The 16513-nt window shown below is 34.4% G+C and overlaps 1 protein-coding gene across 1 annotated transcript; it reads right to left on the bottom strand.

The window, feature by feature from the left end:
- Positions 1-12427: 12427 nt before the first annotated feature.
- Positions 12428-16168, bottom strand: LOC121781855 (pollen receptor-like kinase 1). Its single transcript, XM_042179555.1, has 3 exons — positions 15449-16168; positions 13351-13887; positions 12428-13172 (listed from the first exon to the last, which is right to left on the bottom strand). The coding sequence occupies exons 1-3, from the start codon at positions 16098-16100 to the stop codon at positions 12553-12555; spliced, it is 1809 nt and encodes a 602-aa protein (XP_042035489.1). The 5' UTR covers positions 16101-16168; the 3' UTR covers positions 12428-12552.
- Positions 16169-16513: the final 345 nt, after the last annotated feature.

Below are 16513 nucleotides of genomic sequence, written 5' to 3' on the forward strand. Positions count from 1 at the left end.
TTCTACAACACACTCCCATAACAATGCTCATGTGCTGCTAACAAGATCAAGCTATCCCATAAATTCTGTGTGATTCTGAATCTTGCAGTTTCTTAGGATTATTGTCCCCACAGAGCAGATGGCGATAATATTGGAAACCACATTCTAGTTCATACTATTTATTTTTGAGAAATCCGCCCTCATGAACTCGCTATTTCTTAGGATTATTGTCCCCACAGAGCAGGTGGCGATAATATTAGAAAAAAGCCTCATGAACTTGTTGTAATTATCGCTTAGATATTTTTATATGGTTTTTGCATAATTATCACATAAGCAGATAAGACAGATATTCCACTTAAAATAGATAAACACCAAATAAACAGATAATTCCATTTAATGCATGGCATTTAAACACGCTGAATAATTAACGACAATTATTTAATCTAGTCAAGGGAGAATCAATTAAATAATTATGTTTTATCTTGGATAGATTATATCCAAATTCATTTAGGATTTATCAAGATAGTGTTAACTATCTAAATCCATTTAGGATTATTCTCGATTTTATTCCGATAAAATCAAATCCTTCAATTCAAGACAACGTTGATATATGATTATCATTATTTAAATCGTTCTAGGATATTACTAGATAGAAACGATTCCATCATAATCCATACGATAAATAAAATCCAATCAACCAAGATTTATACAAATCTTATTTCTTTTTAGAATAGACATCTAGAATATATCAAACACCACTTGGGATTTCTTCGATAAATTAATTTATCTAAATCCAATTAAATAAGGATTTTCTTATATATTATCTTTATCGTAATCTATCTAGGATATAAATCCAAAAGATAAGGATAACTTGGATTAATGTTTATTTTAATCCATCTAGGATTAGTCTTAATAGAATTAAATCTATTCAAATCCATAGGATAAAATAAATTAATATAAATATTTATCTTAATTCATCTAGGATTTTATCTTGGATAAATCCACATAAATTCATAGAATAAGATAATATTATATTATAATTATTCATATCTATCTAAGATTTATCTAGGATTAAATCCACATAAATCTATAAGATAAGAATAAATATTATATTATCACTATCCAAATCCATCTAGAATTTATCTATGAATAAATTCATATAAATTCATAGGATAAGAATAAAATAATATTATCATTATCTAAATCCAACTAGGATTTGTCTAGGAATAAATCCATATATATCCATAGGATATAGATAAAAAATTAGATTATTATTTTCCAAATATAACTAGGATTCATCTAGGAATAAAAATCCATATAAATCCATTAAATAAGGAAAAAAATCTAATTAATCCATGATTTGATAAAAAAATCAAATCTTATATAATATATAAAATTCACAAAAGATATATTCAAATCTTATTCTCATATTTATCTTGAATTATTTCCAAAATTGAATCCAAGGATTTAGAAACCCTAATCAAATTTGGAAATCGAAGTCACGGAACGAGGCGTCTCGACGTCACGCATAGGGGAAAGCCTAATCTTGCGTCGTCGTACTCGAGTCTGGGAAACTGCCCGCGAAGGACTCCCACTCGAAATTCGTCGCTGCTGCCTGCGTGACGACGTCGCCGCTGCGTCGTCCTCGAAATCGCTGCACGCACTCCACCTTCGGGCTCCCACTCGAACAAGAACTATCGTTGCTCGAAGACGTCGCTGCTGTCACAAATTGTGCACACCGCAGCCATCTCCGTCGACGTTCGAGCTCGGGAAATCCTCTCCGTCCGTGCCCGCTGCTGCGACGCTGCCTGCGCAGCGGCTGCTGTCCGGCGATCTCCGACGCTGCTGTCGCACCGTCGCCGCCAGACCTCCGCTGCTGCTGCCGTTCCTGCCGTATCTGCAGCCGCCGGCGATGCACATGTGCAAACCACCGTCCTCGGCCACACGACTCGAATTGATTCATCAATTCACGATGGTGACAAAACGGAATTCAAACAATTGAATTCTTGTCACGCCATTACAATCCACGTAATATAATATGTATATATGTAATCATTCAAAGAAATAATTACACATAATCATTACATAATTAGTTTATACTAATTATCCTCAAAGAATCAATTGATTCGTACGGACAATCATATACGCAAATTTGTAAAACCAATTCATATGTAAAAGATTATCAATTCACATAACATGAAATTAATCCACATAATCAGAGCCAAAAATTGGCTCTGATACCAATTGTTGGGGTTTGGAGCCCCTTGCACAGCGGAATACTTGTACAAACAAATAAATCAGACATAGGATCTATTTGACCGATTATGAGATTAATCTATTCACATGTTAACACGGAATTGCATGCTAGAACGCAAATAATTCATGCTCATAGAATGTAAATCCTAAACATGAATTCTACGGTTTAGAGTTACCGATTTGATTCTCCAAAGAATCGTCGATTGCTCGCGCCTTCTCCACGATGATCTTCAATACTAGACCACAAATCTTCTTACTGGTGTCCCGAACTGTATCTCGACATCAGGGTGGGCTGATCTTATCGAAACACTAGGACTCGAATAAAGAAGACAGAACTTTCACACGGAGGAGAGCTGAAAAACTCACGGAGGAGAGTTTCACTAAAAAAATCGTCCCTCTCTTAATAATTAGAGTGGGCGAAATTTTTCCCACTAAAAAATTGTGTTTTCTGTCTCTTTTATTCTCCTATTTATATTATGTTCATATTGGGCCCAGTCAGGGATCTATGGAAGGTTTTGGATATGGGCTCCCCCAATTAGCTTTTTACTAATTAAATTGAACCCACAATTTAATATAAGCTTATATTGGAATATTACGAGCAGCCACTACAGACGTAATATTGACCTCCCCATCCAAATCCAAAATTACAAGTAATCCGGGTTTCCATTTTGTTTATTATTTATTTCCCGCGCTTCAGATATATATGTCCATTAATTAATTAAAGTCTGCTATGGACTTAATTAATTAACATCTTATTAATTCCAAGAGTGGACTTAGCAAGAAACACTTATTTATTATTCATAGAGTAATAAAACTCCAACTGGCCACTTTCCGAATAATAAAACCTTGTTCAAGCTCCTCTTGAGGTCAATATCAAACGAGACTCTCCTCGCGCACGATTCAACATAATAGCAATTTTAGCACCGCTAGATAATGATCACCACTACCCAATATACCTGGATCGTTGAGTGACGAAAAACCCGCACCTTTGGTAAGTCAAAGTAGTAGATACTCAATATCGTATACTCAATGCTAACGCATGTAGATTAAGAAATAGATATTTATCAAGACCTCATCTTTCAGTAGATAGAATAAAGACTCGTCTTGCTGTTAGATCCATTCAGTGCTATACCACACCAATGTCATTTTATTTCAATAAGGCTTAGAAATAATCGGACTGACATTGCAACCTTTCACGATAGGTAGCCAAAGCCTATCTAGGTTGTGAAATTCTTCTTTTTCTTTTGCAAAGCATTGCATAGAACCGACTGTAGTTACCTTAAAGTGGACGACGCCCACAACCAGTCTACTAAGCAAAAGACTTAGGCTTTGTTTACTTCTTATGCATTTAAATGTTTTAAAACATCTTATAAACGCACAAGCAAACACAATGTAATAATATACTGATTCTATTCCTGTGAAATGCTCGAATAATACTGAATCGGGTCAAAAGTACACAAGCAAGATTCTATTCGTGCGAACTCGCTCGAAATATGCTTTTCAGTATACTAAACCTAACATCATCTACAACCAAAATGTTAGAGATTAGTTTGAATGGATTTGGTAGACTGTAACTATTTTTGAAGACAACGAATACCGTTCAATTTGCTCCGCCTCGTGTCCACCATGGTGAGAATCCGTAGAAGAGTAGGGTTGAGAAAAGGCAGAGGCTTAGGGTTGAGAAATGGTACTGAAACGGCGAAGAAGAGAGTGGGGGAAAGCTAAAACGTCGAGACGGAAGTGGAATGGGAGAGAGTTTTACCCTAATTCATAATACCGTGATTTACGCCAGCATCATTTTTACCATGTTTAACTACATTAAGAAATGACTATGCTATCCTTGGCTGAATTAATTTAGTAACAGGATGAATAATTAATATAGATGTAGTAAGTTTAATCTCATCCACCAAAATTTTAATCCAATGGATAATATTTAGTCTCTAGTTCTACACTAAGAAGGTGTTGTGTATATAAGGAGACCATATATATATATAGGGGTGCATTATAATGATAACCCCAATTTCCGTAATAACCATATAACTAAATCTGGACCACATATTTTGAAAATCACGTGGTCTAGATTCAAACTTAGATTTACTTCATAAAAAAAAGCGCAGGGGTAAATATGTCATTTCGCTCATGATAAAATTTACGTATCCAAATTTCGCTCATTTTATCATTTTATCAGCCAGTCAAAAGTATCATTTTATCAACTCAGAGTATCAGTCTATCCGGCAAAACTATCATTCTATGCAATAAACCTAACATATATCATTTTATCATTTTATCAGTCAGTCAAAAGTATCATTTTATCAACTCAGAGTATCATTCTATCCGGCAAAACTATCATTCTATGCAATAAACCTAACATATATCATTTTATCATTTTATCAGTCAGTCAAAAGTATCATTTTATCAACCCAGAGTATCATTCTATCCGGTAAAACTATCATTCTATGCAATAAACCTAACATATATCATTTTATCATTTTATCAGTCAGTCAAAAGTATCATTTTATCAACTCAGAGTATCATTCTATCCGGCAAAACTATCATTTTATGCAATAAACCTATCATTTTATCATTTTATCAGTCAGTCAAAAGTATCATTTTATCAACTCAGAGTATCATTCTATCCGGCAAAACTATCATTCTATGCAATAAACCTAACATATATCATTTTATCAGTCAGTCAAAAGTATCATTTTATCAACTCAGAGTATCATTCTATCCGGCAAAACTATCATTCTATGCAATAAACCTAATATAATCGGCACAATAAATAATATACAAACCTACAAAGCAGTAAACGTATCATTTTATCTACTCAGAGTATCATTTTTATAAGGTTACTGTCATTTTATCTGCTTAGATTATCATTTTATCAGGTAAAAGTATCATTTTATTAAACAAAAATGTCATTTTATACACCAAAAATACCTATCATTCTATCGGCTGAAAATATCATTCTACCCGGCAAAACTATCATTCTATCGGCTGAAAGTATTATTCTATCCGGCAAAACTATCATTTTATGCAGTAAACCTAACATTTATAAGCTAAAAGTATCATTTTATCAACTCAGAGTATCATTCTATCCGGAAAAACTATCATTCTATGCAATAAACCTAACATATATCATTTTATCATTTTATCAGTCAGTCAAAAGTATCATTTTATCAACTCAGAGTATCATTCTATCCGGAAAAACTATCATTCTATGCAATAAACCTAACATATATCATTTTATCAGTCAGTCAAAAGTATCATTTTATCAACTCAGAGTATCATTCTATCCGGCAAAACTATCATTCTATGCAATAAACCCTAACATATATCATTTTACTAATTTTATCAGTCAGTCAAAAAGTATCATTTTAATCAACTCAGAGTATCATTCTATCCGGCAAAACTATCATTCTATACAATAAACCTAACATATATCATTTTATCATTTTATCAGTCAGTCAAAAGTATCATTTTATCAACTCAGAGTATCATTCTATCCGGCAAAACTATCATTCTATGCAATAAACCTAACATATATCATTTTATCATTTTATCAGTCAGTCAAAAGTATCATTTTTTCAACTCAGAGTATCATTCTATCCGGCAAAACTATCATTTTATGCAATAAACCTATCATTTTATCATTTTATCAGTCAGTCAAAAGTATCATTTTATCAACTCAGAGTATCATTCTATCCGGCAAAACTATCATTCTATGCAATAAACCTAACATATATCATTTTATCATTTTATCAGTCAGTCAAAAGTATCATTTTATCAACTCAGAGTATCATTCTATCCGGTAAAACTATCATTCTATGCATTAAACCTAATATAATCGGCACAATAAATAATATACAAACCTACAAAGCAGTAAACGTATCATTTTATCAACTCAGAGTTTCATTTTTATAAGGTTACTGTCATTTTATCTGCTTAGATTATCATTTTATCAGGTAAAAGTATCATTTTATTAAACAAAAATGTCATTTTATACACCAAAAATACCTATCATTCTATCGGCTGAAAGTTTCATTCTACCAGGCAAAACTATCATTCTATCGGCTGAAAGTATTATTCTATCCGGCAAAACTATCATTTTATGCAGTAAACCTAACATTTATAAGCTAAAAGTATCATTTTATCAACTCAGAGTATCATTCTATCCGGAAAAACTATCATTCTATGCAATAAACCTAACATATATCATTTTATCATTTTATCAGTCAGTCAAAAGTATCATTTTATCAACTCAGAGTATCATTCTATCCGGAAAAACTATCATTCTATGCAATAAACCTATCATTTTATCAGTCAGTCAAAAGTATCATTTTATCAACTCACAGTATCATTCTATCCGGCAAAACTATCATTCTATGCAATAAACCTATCATTTTATTAGTCAGTCAAAAGTATCATTTTATCAACTCAGAGTATCATTCTATCCGGCAAAACTATCATTCTATGCAATAAACATATCATTTTATCATTTTATCATTTTACGTGATATTTGGCGAAATTCAGAAATTAAATGAGGGAAATGACAGTTTTACTCCCGCGCTTTTTTTATGAAGTAAATCTAAGTTTGAATCTCAAAACTATCATTCTATGCAATCATCCTATCATTTTATCATTTTACGTGATATTTGGTGAAATTCAGAAATTAAATGAGGGAAATGACAGTTTTACCCCCACGCTTTTTTTTATGAAGTAAATCTAAGTTTGAATCTCAACCGCATGATTAGAAATATGTGTGGTCCAGATTTGGTTATATGGTTATTACGATATTTAGGGGTTATCATATGATCACGACTCTATATATATATATATATATATAGGGATGTATTAATATCATTTTTCCACATTTTCTCAAATCTCTTTCTTCATCTCAGCCATTTATTTCCAAGATCCTAGGGCCTAAATTATTGGCTTTTACAATTAAATTAAATACACTAAAAAACCGAAAAGGATAAAAGAGGGAATCACTAAATTGTTTGTTATGGTAACTTCCATGATTTTCTTCTTTGAAGATCTTGGCGGTTATCTTCTAAAATCACACCCACCAAACGTGTTTCTCTCCCTACTCCGTCGCTGAACTCTTTCTATCTCCCTATTCCACGTTGTAGTGAAACCGTATTATTGGCTTAAATTATTTAGTGCACCATAGAGGAAGCCGATACACATAATGCACCAAATTGTACTAGGTAATGCATGTTATGGGTTATATAGTGCACGATGTGTGAACTGTAATGTATAAGTGTTCTGAGCCGTTTTGTTTGTTTATGTTATAAAATTTCACGAATAGTTTTAGATTGACACTGTTTGCTTGTTTGGGGCTCGTTTCACTCATTCCCCAAGGGTTTAGCAATCCTTAGGGCTAGGTTGTAGTATGGTTCAAGCAACGCAACCGTAACTAAAGTACACGAGTATCAGTCCTTCTATGGTTTAGTTATCAACATCGCTAGGGTTGTAGTTTAAGCCGATACACATAATGCACCAAATTGTACTAGGTAATGCATGTTATTGACTATGTAATGGACGATTTGTGAACTGCAATGTATATGTTTTCTGAACTGTTTTGTTTGTTTATGTTATACAATTTCATGAATAGTTTAAGATTGGCACTGGTTGCTTGTTTGGGGCACGTTTCACTCATTCCCCAAGGGTTTAGCAATCTTTGGGGCTAGGGTGTAGTATGGTTCAAGCAACGCAACCGTAACTAAAGTACACGAGTATCAGTCCTTTTTCTATGGTTTAGTTATCAGCGTCGCTAGGGTAGTAGTTTAAGCCGATACACATAATGCACCAAATTGTACTAGGTAATACATGTTATTGACTATATAATGGACAATTTGTGAATTGCAATGCATATGTTTCCTGAACCGTTTTGTTTGTTTATGTTATACAATTTCATGAATAGTTTAAGATTGGCATTGGTTGTTTGTTTGTGGCACGTTTCAATTATTCCCCAAGGGTTTAGCAATCCCTGGGGCTAGGGTGTTGTATGGTTTAAGCAATGCAACCGTAACTAAAGTCCACGAGTATCAGTCCTTCCTCTGGGGTTTATTTATCATCTCGACTAGGGGGTAGTATTAATCGATAAATGTAATGTACAAATAATACTGTAAAATGTAATCTATCTAATCAGTGATGTATAATGTATGTACTGTAATGTATAATTTTTCCTGATATGTTTTTGTTATGTATACAGCAATTTAGTTTGCTCAGCACTTCCCCACCAGTGGCCATATCTGAGGCTGTATAGATGGTCGACCTTCCTCCCCCTTGGTTTCCTATGCTCAGGCTCTTCCTGAGCTGTACTTGTCCCGGCCTCTGCTAATCTCTCCCGGAATTTCTGGGCAATTCCAACTGGAATTACATCATCGACTGCTTCGTCGATGTCCAATCTAAGCTGCTTCACTGCTGTCCAACATACAACATCAGAACATGATTGAATGGTCGATGTATAATACTTCCTAAATAATGTACAGAAGCAATCAGATAATGCACAACGGAATATTACATTGCACCAACTAGATTCATATACACAAGTAGTCAAACAATGCAAAGTACTTGAGAAATAATGTATAAAAATAGATAAATAATGTACAAAGACATTCAAATAATGCACAAAGGAATATGACATTCACCTATTCACCCATGTACACAAGCAGTTACATAATACCCAATACTTGATAAATAATGTAAACTATTAGCTAAATAATGTACAGATTCAATAAAATAATGCACACAAGAATATTGCATTCACCCAAGTACATAATCAGTCAAATAATGTCTAATACTTGATAAATAATGTAAACTTCTAGCTACATAATGTACAGATTCAATCAAAAAATGCACACAGGAATAATGCATTCACCTATTCACTCATGTATACAAGCAATCACATAATGCTCAATACTTGACAAATAATGTAAATTACTAGCTAAATAATGTACAGATTCAATAAAATAATGCACACAGAAATATTGAATGTATACTACTTGATGAATAATGTATAGTACTTGCTAAATAATGTACAGAAGCAATCAGATAATGCACAGCGGAATATTACATTGCACCAACTAGATTCATATACACAAGCAGTCAAATAATGCATAATACTTGAGAAATAATGTATAAAAATATATGAATAATGTACAAAGGCAATCAAATAATGCACAAAGGAATATGACATTCACATATTCACCCATGTACACAAGCAGTCACATAATACCCAATACTTGATAAATAATGTAAACTATTAGCTAAATAATGTACAGATTCAATAAAATAATGTACACAATAATATTGCATTCAGCCATTCACCCAAGTACACAAGCAGTCAAATAATGTCTAATACTTGATAAATAATGTAAACTTCTAGCTACATAATGTACAGATTCAATCAAAAAATGCACACAGGAATAATGCATTCACATATTCACTCACGTACACAAGCAATCACATAATGCTCAATACTTGACAAATAATGTAAATTACTAGCTAAATAATGTACAAATTCAATAAAATAATGCACACAGAAATATTGCATTCACCCATGTACACAAGCAGTCAAATAATACCTATTAATTGATAAATAATGAATACTAATAGTTAAATAATGTATAGATTCAATCAAATAATGCGCATAGGAATATTGCATTCACCCAATCACCCGTATACACAATCAGTCAAATAATGGATAATACTTGACGAATAATGTGTAAACAGTGACTAATAATGTACCCAATCAATCAAGTAATGCACAACAGAAAATTACATTCACCTACCCCCCATTTACAAAAAAACCGCCGACGAATGCACCAAGGAATACTAAATGATGTACATCAACACCAGGAATTCTACATGCAAATGAAATAGATCCCTCACCTTCAGCCGGCGTTGGTTGAGATCTTTAAGGTCGACCTCTCTTCATCATAATGTATCTGCCAGACGAAACAAATATCAAAACTCGCTAAGATTTTGTCGACAAAATTTGCAACTAAAGCATGGTAAACCAGAAAATAATTTCACACCCAATAATAGGCAGAACCCTAACAAAAAAGGAAAACGAATTTATGATTTCAGCAAATCGAGACCAAGGTGAATTTGAAAACAGAGACTTTTTTGGGGATAAATTACTGAATCGACGAGAAGGTGGGGTGGTAGGCGGCGGATATTGCCGATTCACGGTGGGTATTACAGAAAAATTAACCTTTTTGAAACCCTACCTTTTCGTCGCCTTCAACAAGATGGTCACGCACTACGGGAATAATGTTTGGACGACAAACCTTCCAAAAATTGCGGTCTCTCTGTAGATTTCTGGTTGCTTCAAGTGGTGGCTAGGGTTTAGAGAGTGGTGGGAATGTGGGGAGACAATTTGCAGTGATGAATTGAGGGAGTAGATGGAAGGTGATAGCAAAATCCCTCTTAAATTTCGCACATTCCGTTTTTGGGCGGTTTTGGTACAGTACATTTACTAATTTACCCATATAATGCACAAAAGGGCCCTAATAATGCAAGGGCGGGATCATTAGTAAGCTTCTCATCCGGATCGTCCATCCCTCAAATCTAACGGTTCCAATTAAAAAGGAACTTAAATCTAAGCGGGAAAAATGAGATTAACACTACCCTATATATATATATATATATATATATAAATATTATACAATATAAAAACCGCAATCACAACAACTGTAAAAATGCATATATTTTAATACGACTAGTCCAAAATATATCTAATAAAAAGAACATGTCAGTGGTTTTACATCTAAAGCTGTGGCAACTGAATCCTACGTGTTCCCATTGATTGAAAACGTTACAAGATTCGTCCGTTATCAATAGTTCAAAACATGTCCTCAATATACACAATTAAACTGTCATTCATCCATTCATCTCCCATTAGTTTATATCAGTAAGATACTATCAACACCCACATCCACATAACATAATTGTATTCTGTATACTAGACAATCACAATTCACAAATATTAGCTTGCAACCAACCATTGTTATAACTTTTTTAACTTGCAACTATTCTATCAAAATCTTAAAAAGATAAGAGATAGAATATAAAATTAACAACTTTAATAAACTCCTTACCTCACAATTTATGTAGAATTTGAATATTAATTTTTGTAAAGTCTCAAAGACTCAAACCCTCTTGCTGCAGCCGCTCTGCTCTAAACCTCTAAACCCTTCTGTATTCCTTTGATTTTTTAAAGTTCCAAAACCGTGTACCCACTTAAAATTTTAAACTCCCTTCTTCTCAATTTTTAATAAAAATGTGTGCCCATTTTAAAAAGTGATAGCACTTTTATAAAATTAAATAATGCATTCTCTATTTTTAAAAGTTAAAAATGAGTTCAACATATAAAGTGGGGTAAGTTTGACTTTTACTTTTATAATTAATTAATTCACTTCTAAAATTACTCATCTTCTTTCTTACACTACCAAACGCCATTGTTACATTTTTTTTTCTGCAGATTTTTACTTCTCCTTCTTTAATTTCAGCCCCACACAATTATTCATCACAAGATAATTTGTTCTTCAGTAGCATTGTTTGATAAAGACTTAATATGATTTTTCAAAATTTAGAAAAATTTGAAAGTAGAAATAAAAAAAAATTTGGGTAAGGGCTTAAGCCCTACCCTGTGTCCACGTGCGTCTGCCCCTGGTAATTAGGTCATACATTCCACTAACTCTTTTCACACATATTTAATTATTAATACTCATTTTTTTGGAAAAAACTTTATTATCTTTCGTACTTTATTCTCTTTCTACTTTAGCTTTTATACATCCATTTCTTAAATCACATGCCTAAAAAAACGACCCAACTAACATGAGACGAAGGTAGTATATAAAAATGAAACTCATTCAACTATCTTTTTCCACCTTTCCTTTATACTCTCTCCGTCCCGCTCCAAGTGGAACATTTCTATTTCTGCATGAGATTTTATGTAGTGTTGTTTTGTTAGTTAAGTGAAGAGAAAAAGTAGGAGAGAGGGGAAAAGTAGGGAAAGTGATGTTTCTATTTTTAGAAATGTGTCATTTAGAGTGGGACATCCCAAAGGAAAATGGTTCACTTAGAGTGGGACGAAAGGAGTATTTCTTAAAACTCATGTCTAACTTAATCGGGACTCCTAATCGCCATAGGATGTAATAGTTAATGCACGCCAATAACATCATTTCCAAACAGATTTTCCCAGTTAAGAATACAAATCAATCACTAGATCAAAAATTTAAGCATCGATAAATATTACAAGAGCAAATGAGAATATCTATCAATGTAAGTAAATTTAGTGATCTATAAATTGATGGATTTGAAATCCTGAGATAATCCTCTTGATGGTCGCATGTCACTTTCGCTGGCGTATGATGATACGAGATCATCATCAAATTCCTTGTCTTTGATCTCCTCCACCATCTCCACCACCTCTTTAATCTCTGGCCGCCTCTCAACTCTGGCCTGGCAGCAGCTCAACCCTATTTTCAACAGCTTCATCATGTCACCCGTGACGGCCATATCCTGATCAAACACCGATGCACCACTGCCGGAGGTTTCCAGCCAGGTGGCGAGGTTGACATCAGGCTGTTGGTCTATGGTGGAGGGTCTCCCGGTGAGGATTTCGAGAATCAAATGTCCGAAGCACCAGACGTCGGTTTTCTTGGTGAGTTTGCCGGTTTCCTTGTACTCAGGCGACTTGTAGGCGATCATGTGGTGTTTTGCATGGTCTTTGTTGAGGATGGGGATTAAGCTGTAGTCGGTGAGGACGGGGTTGAAGTCGGCGTCGAGGAGCACGTTGGATGCCTTGAGGTGGCCGTGTGCCGGAGAGAGGCTGGGTAGCTCGTTGTGCAGGTAGAGAAGCCCTTTCGCCACCCCTTTCACGATTTTCAGCCGCGTCCTCCACTCCAGTGATTGATTTCCTGATCATAAAAATTTATCGAATTAGGGTTGGTTTTCGATTCTAAGTGACATGTTTTCCTTTTTTGGATATGTCATTCTAATGACACATTTCCTTAAATGGAAATACCATGTCTACTTTATCCTCTTTTCTTTCAACTCACGTGAAGACGGCGGGAGTATATAGATATAGAAACATACCGTGTCTTGGAGCGGCGAGACTACCGTTGTGGACAAAGTCGGCTACGAAGAGCTTCTCCTCCTTCTTGTAGTAGAAGGCGAGAATAGAGTGCACATTGCGATGGTTGATGCGACCGAGCCTCCTCATGTGCTCGTTGAAATCTTCCTTGCTCACTTGGTTCATGTGCTTGAATCTCTTGACAGTCATCTTCTTCCCCTTGAGCCCCGCTTTGTATGTCGATCCGAACACGCTGCTGCATAGAATCTCGGCCGACGACTTCAGCAGCTCCTGCATGTCGAACCTCTCCGTATCTTCTTTCAGGAAAGTCAGCAGCCTCCCGCTTGGCTTCCCGCCTTCGGGCGATGCACTTCCGATGCCTCTTTCCATTCGGTTCAACTCCGGGCTGCCTCCTTGCTGTTTCTTGTGACACATAAGGAAGATGCAAACTCCTAAAAGGGATACGAGGGCTGCCCCGACACCTGAGAAAAGGCGCTGGAAGCTCTCGTCGTTGTTTGCGGAGCATGATTCAAGCGGCGCTCCACACAGCTCTTTGTTTCCTGATTGCCACAAATATAACGTTATCATTTCATTCTATTATTGTTAAAATGAGTGAATGAACTAACTCCCTCCGTCAAAGATTATGCTTACAAATTACTATTCTAAAGCTATAAATAGATATGCTTACAAATTTTTTACTCTTATCGTTGCATGGTTCAACAATGCATTCCCAAATTACATAATAGTAATATGAAATTTGAGTTTTGTTCTTGGGACATTTCCCAATGGCCAAATACTAATAGAGTATTAGCTGCATTTATATATTGCTTGCACATTTTTTAAAGAGTGAACTACACTAATAGTCTCTGAACTTGTCGAAAAATGCATTAATGATCCTCAAAATTATTTTTATCATTTTTAGTACGATAAGACTAAAGTAACCCTAGACACCACTAGTGTGAATATTTAATGTTTGGGGGCATATTGGACCTTTCAACTCTCCCTTTTAATTTTTATTTTATTTTTTCTTCTATAATCATTTCTTTTAAAAAGTCAATGAAACCCTCATTTAAATAATATTTGATAGTTTATGATTGCAAAAATTTAAATAAGAAACCAAATGTTTAAATTATGCTTTATTTATTTTTATAATTCAATCAATCTGTATATTTTCCAAGAAAAAATTAAATCTAATAGTAACATTTTTTAATAAAAATATTAATGTGAACTATAGAAAATTTAACATAAATTTTTTAAATTTGAGAAGAAAAAATATTATAGTAAACTATAATATCTTTTTATTTAAAAATGTTACTTAAATATTTAAATGTTACTCCCTATACTTAAGTGAAAAATAAATATTTTAATAACGTTAATTAAAATAGTATAGTGAAAAATATTATTTAAGTAAAATAATTAAAACTTAAGTGAATTATATCTAATGTGAATTAAAGCGAACTCTTGCAAGTAACATTTTTCACTAAAAATATTAAAGTAAACTATAGTAATTTTTTCATTATAAAATTTAATCTATACGTTATTCAAATAATTATTTAAAAAATTTAAGTGAATTAATTCAAAAGGTGCTTTTGTGTATGTTCAAAAAAATTGTATGATTGAAGAGGTACGAAAACTGTAATTTCCAAATACTAAAAATGCCTCCAGATTTTTCAAATGTAGAGGGGTATAAAAGATGATAGGTACCAAAAATGTAATTTCTAGGAACTAAAAAGGTTATAAAATATTTTTAGGGACCATTGGTGCATTTTTCGACAAGATCAGAGGCCATTGGTGTAGTTTAGGGTATAGGGTGTAGTTCACTCTTTTCTGAATTTTTGGATGGTTTGAACCAAACAATTCACAATCACAAGCTTTTTAGTTATAAATTGCTTGCCATATTTTGCTTACACTACACAACTATGAAGCTTTGTAGTTTGTAGTCATGATTCATGAATTAAGAACAAAACAATACTTTTATCCCTAAAATTGCTTTAAAAAAAGGCTTTGTAGCTATATATGTGCTATATTTATACTACCAAAATTCATAATTTGATATCCTTGCTCTTATTTCTGAAGGTAAAGAAACGAGTAAAAGAAAATTGAAAACAGAAGGAATTTTACCAGAAAACGAGGAAGCATGTAGACGGCTGAGGCCTTGAGGGATTTGGCCAGCCAATCTATTATTTGATACATTGAATTTTATCAATCCTTTCTGCTGGAAATTGGGTATTTCTCCTTCAAACTCATTGTCTTCTAGCGCCAATTCTACTAACCTAGGCACCTTTGCCAACGTAGCCGGTATTGGGCCGGAGAACTTGTTGTTAGCCAAGTGAAGCTTCTTCAACGACCGCATCCCATAGAAGGCATTGTTCGGGATCTCACCAGAAAACTTGTTGTTAGACAGAAAGACGGTCTTTAGCGCGCTATGGTGCGTGAGGTTGGGCACGGAGCCCCTGAAATCATTGTTCATGAAGCTCACACTTCTCAAAGTGGGCAATTTGGCTAGGGTTTCAACGTCGATCACGCCATGCAAGCCCATATTCTCGAGCTTCAGGCCCCACACTTGGCCACGGTCGCACAAGACGCCTTTCCAACCGCTGCATGGGGGCTTGGAGGCGGTCCAATTGGCCAGGGCGGCTGTGTTTTCAAGGGAGGCTTTGAACTTGAGGAGGACATTGCTATCTGATTCACCGTGCGAGGTGGCGAAAAAGAGGAGGAGGAGGAAGAGGAGAATTCGGGTGGCCTGCAAAAGGACGTCGCGCTGAACCATCATGAGTTGTGGTGATGGCGCGCACTTGTCATGAGTGCGCGCTCTTGTGAGTGAGACACCTAAAACTCAGAATGTCCTCTTTGAGGGCAAAAGGAATGAGGAAATTGTAATGAAGTTTTGGAAATATGGTGGTTATAATTTGTGGATGGGAGAGAGGCTACCAAGAATAGTGTGTAATGCAATGTCCACTATCTCATTGCATAGTTTTTGCATGAGATATTTGCGTTTTGCCTTTACTTTTGTTTAGATTAGGGTTTAAGATTGGTTGGAATGAATGATTTATATCCAGATTGTTTACTCGATTTTCTTCAAATTAAAGTCCACACAACCTCACTTTTAATTTATTATGCATTTTGCATTAAAATCTCCGAATTCTTTTTTTTTCTTCTGTCAACAAACTTTAGTTTAGAATCATA

Source organism: Salvia splendens, chromosome 20 (assembly GCF_004379255.2).
Source record: "Salvia splendens isolate huo1 chromosome 20, SspV2, whole genome shotgun sequence".
Taxonomy (NCBI): Eukaryota; Viridiplantae; Streptophyta; class Magnoliopsida; order Lamiales; family Lamiaceae; genus Salvia; species Salvia splendens.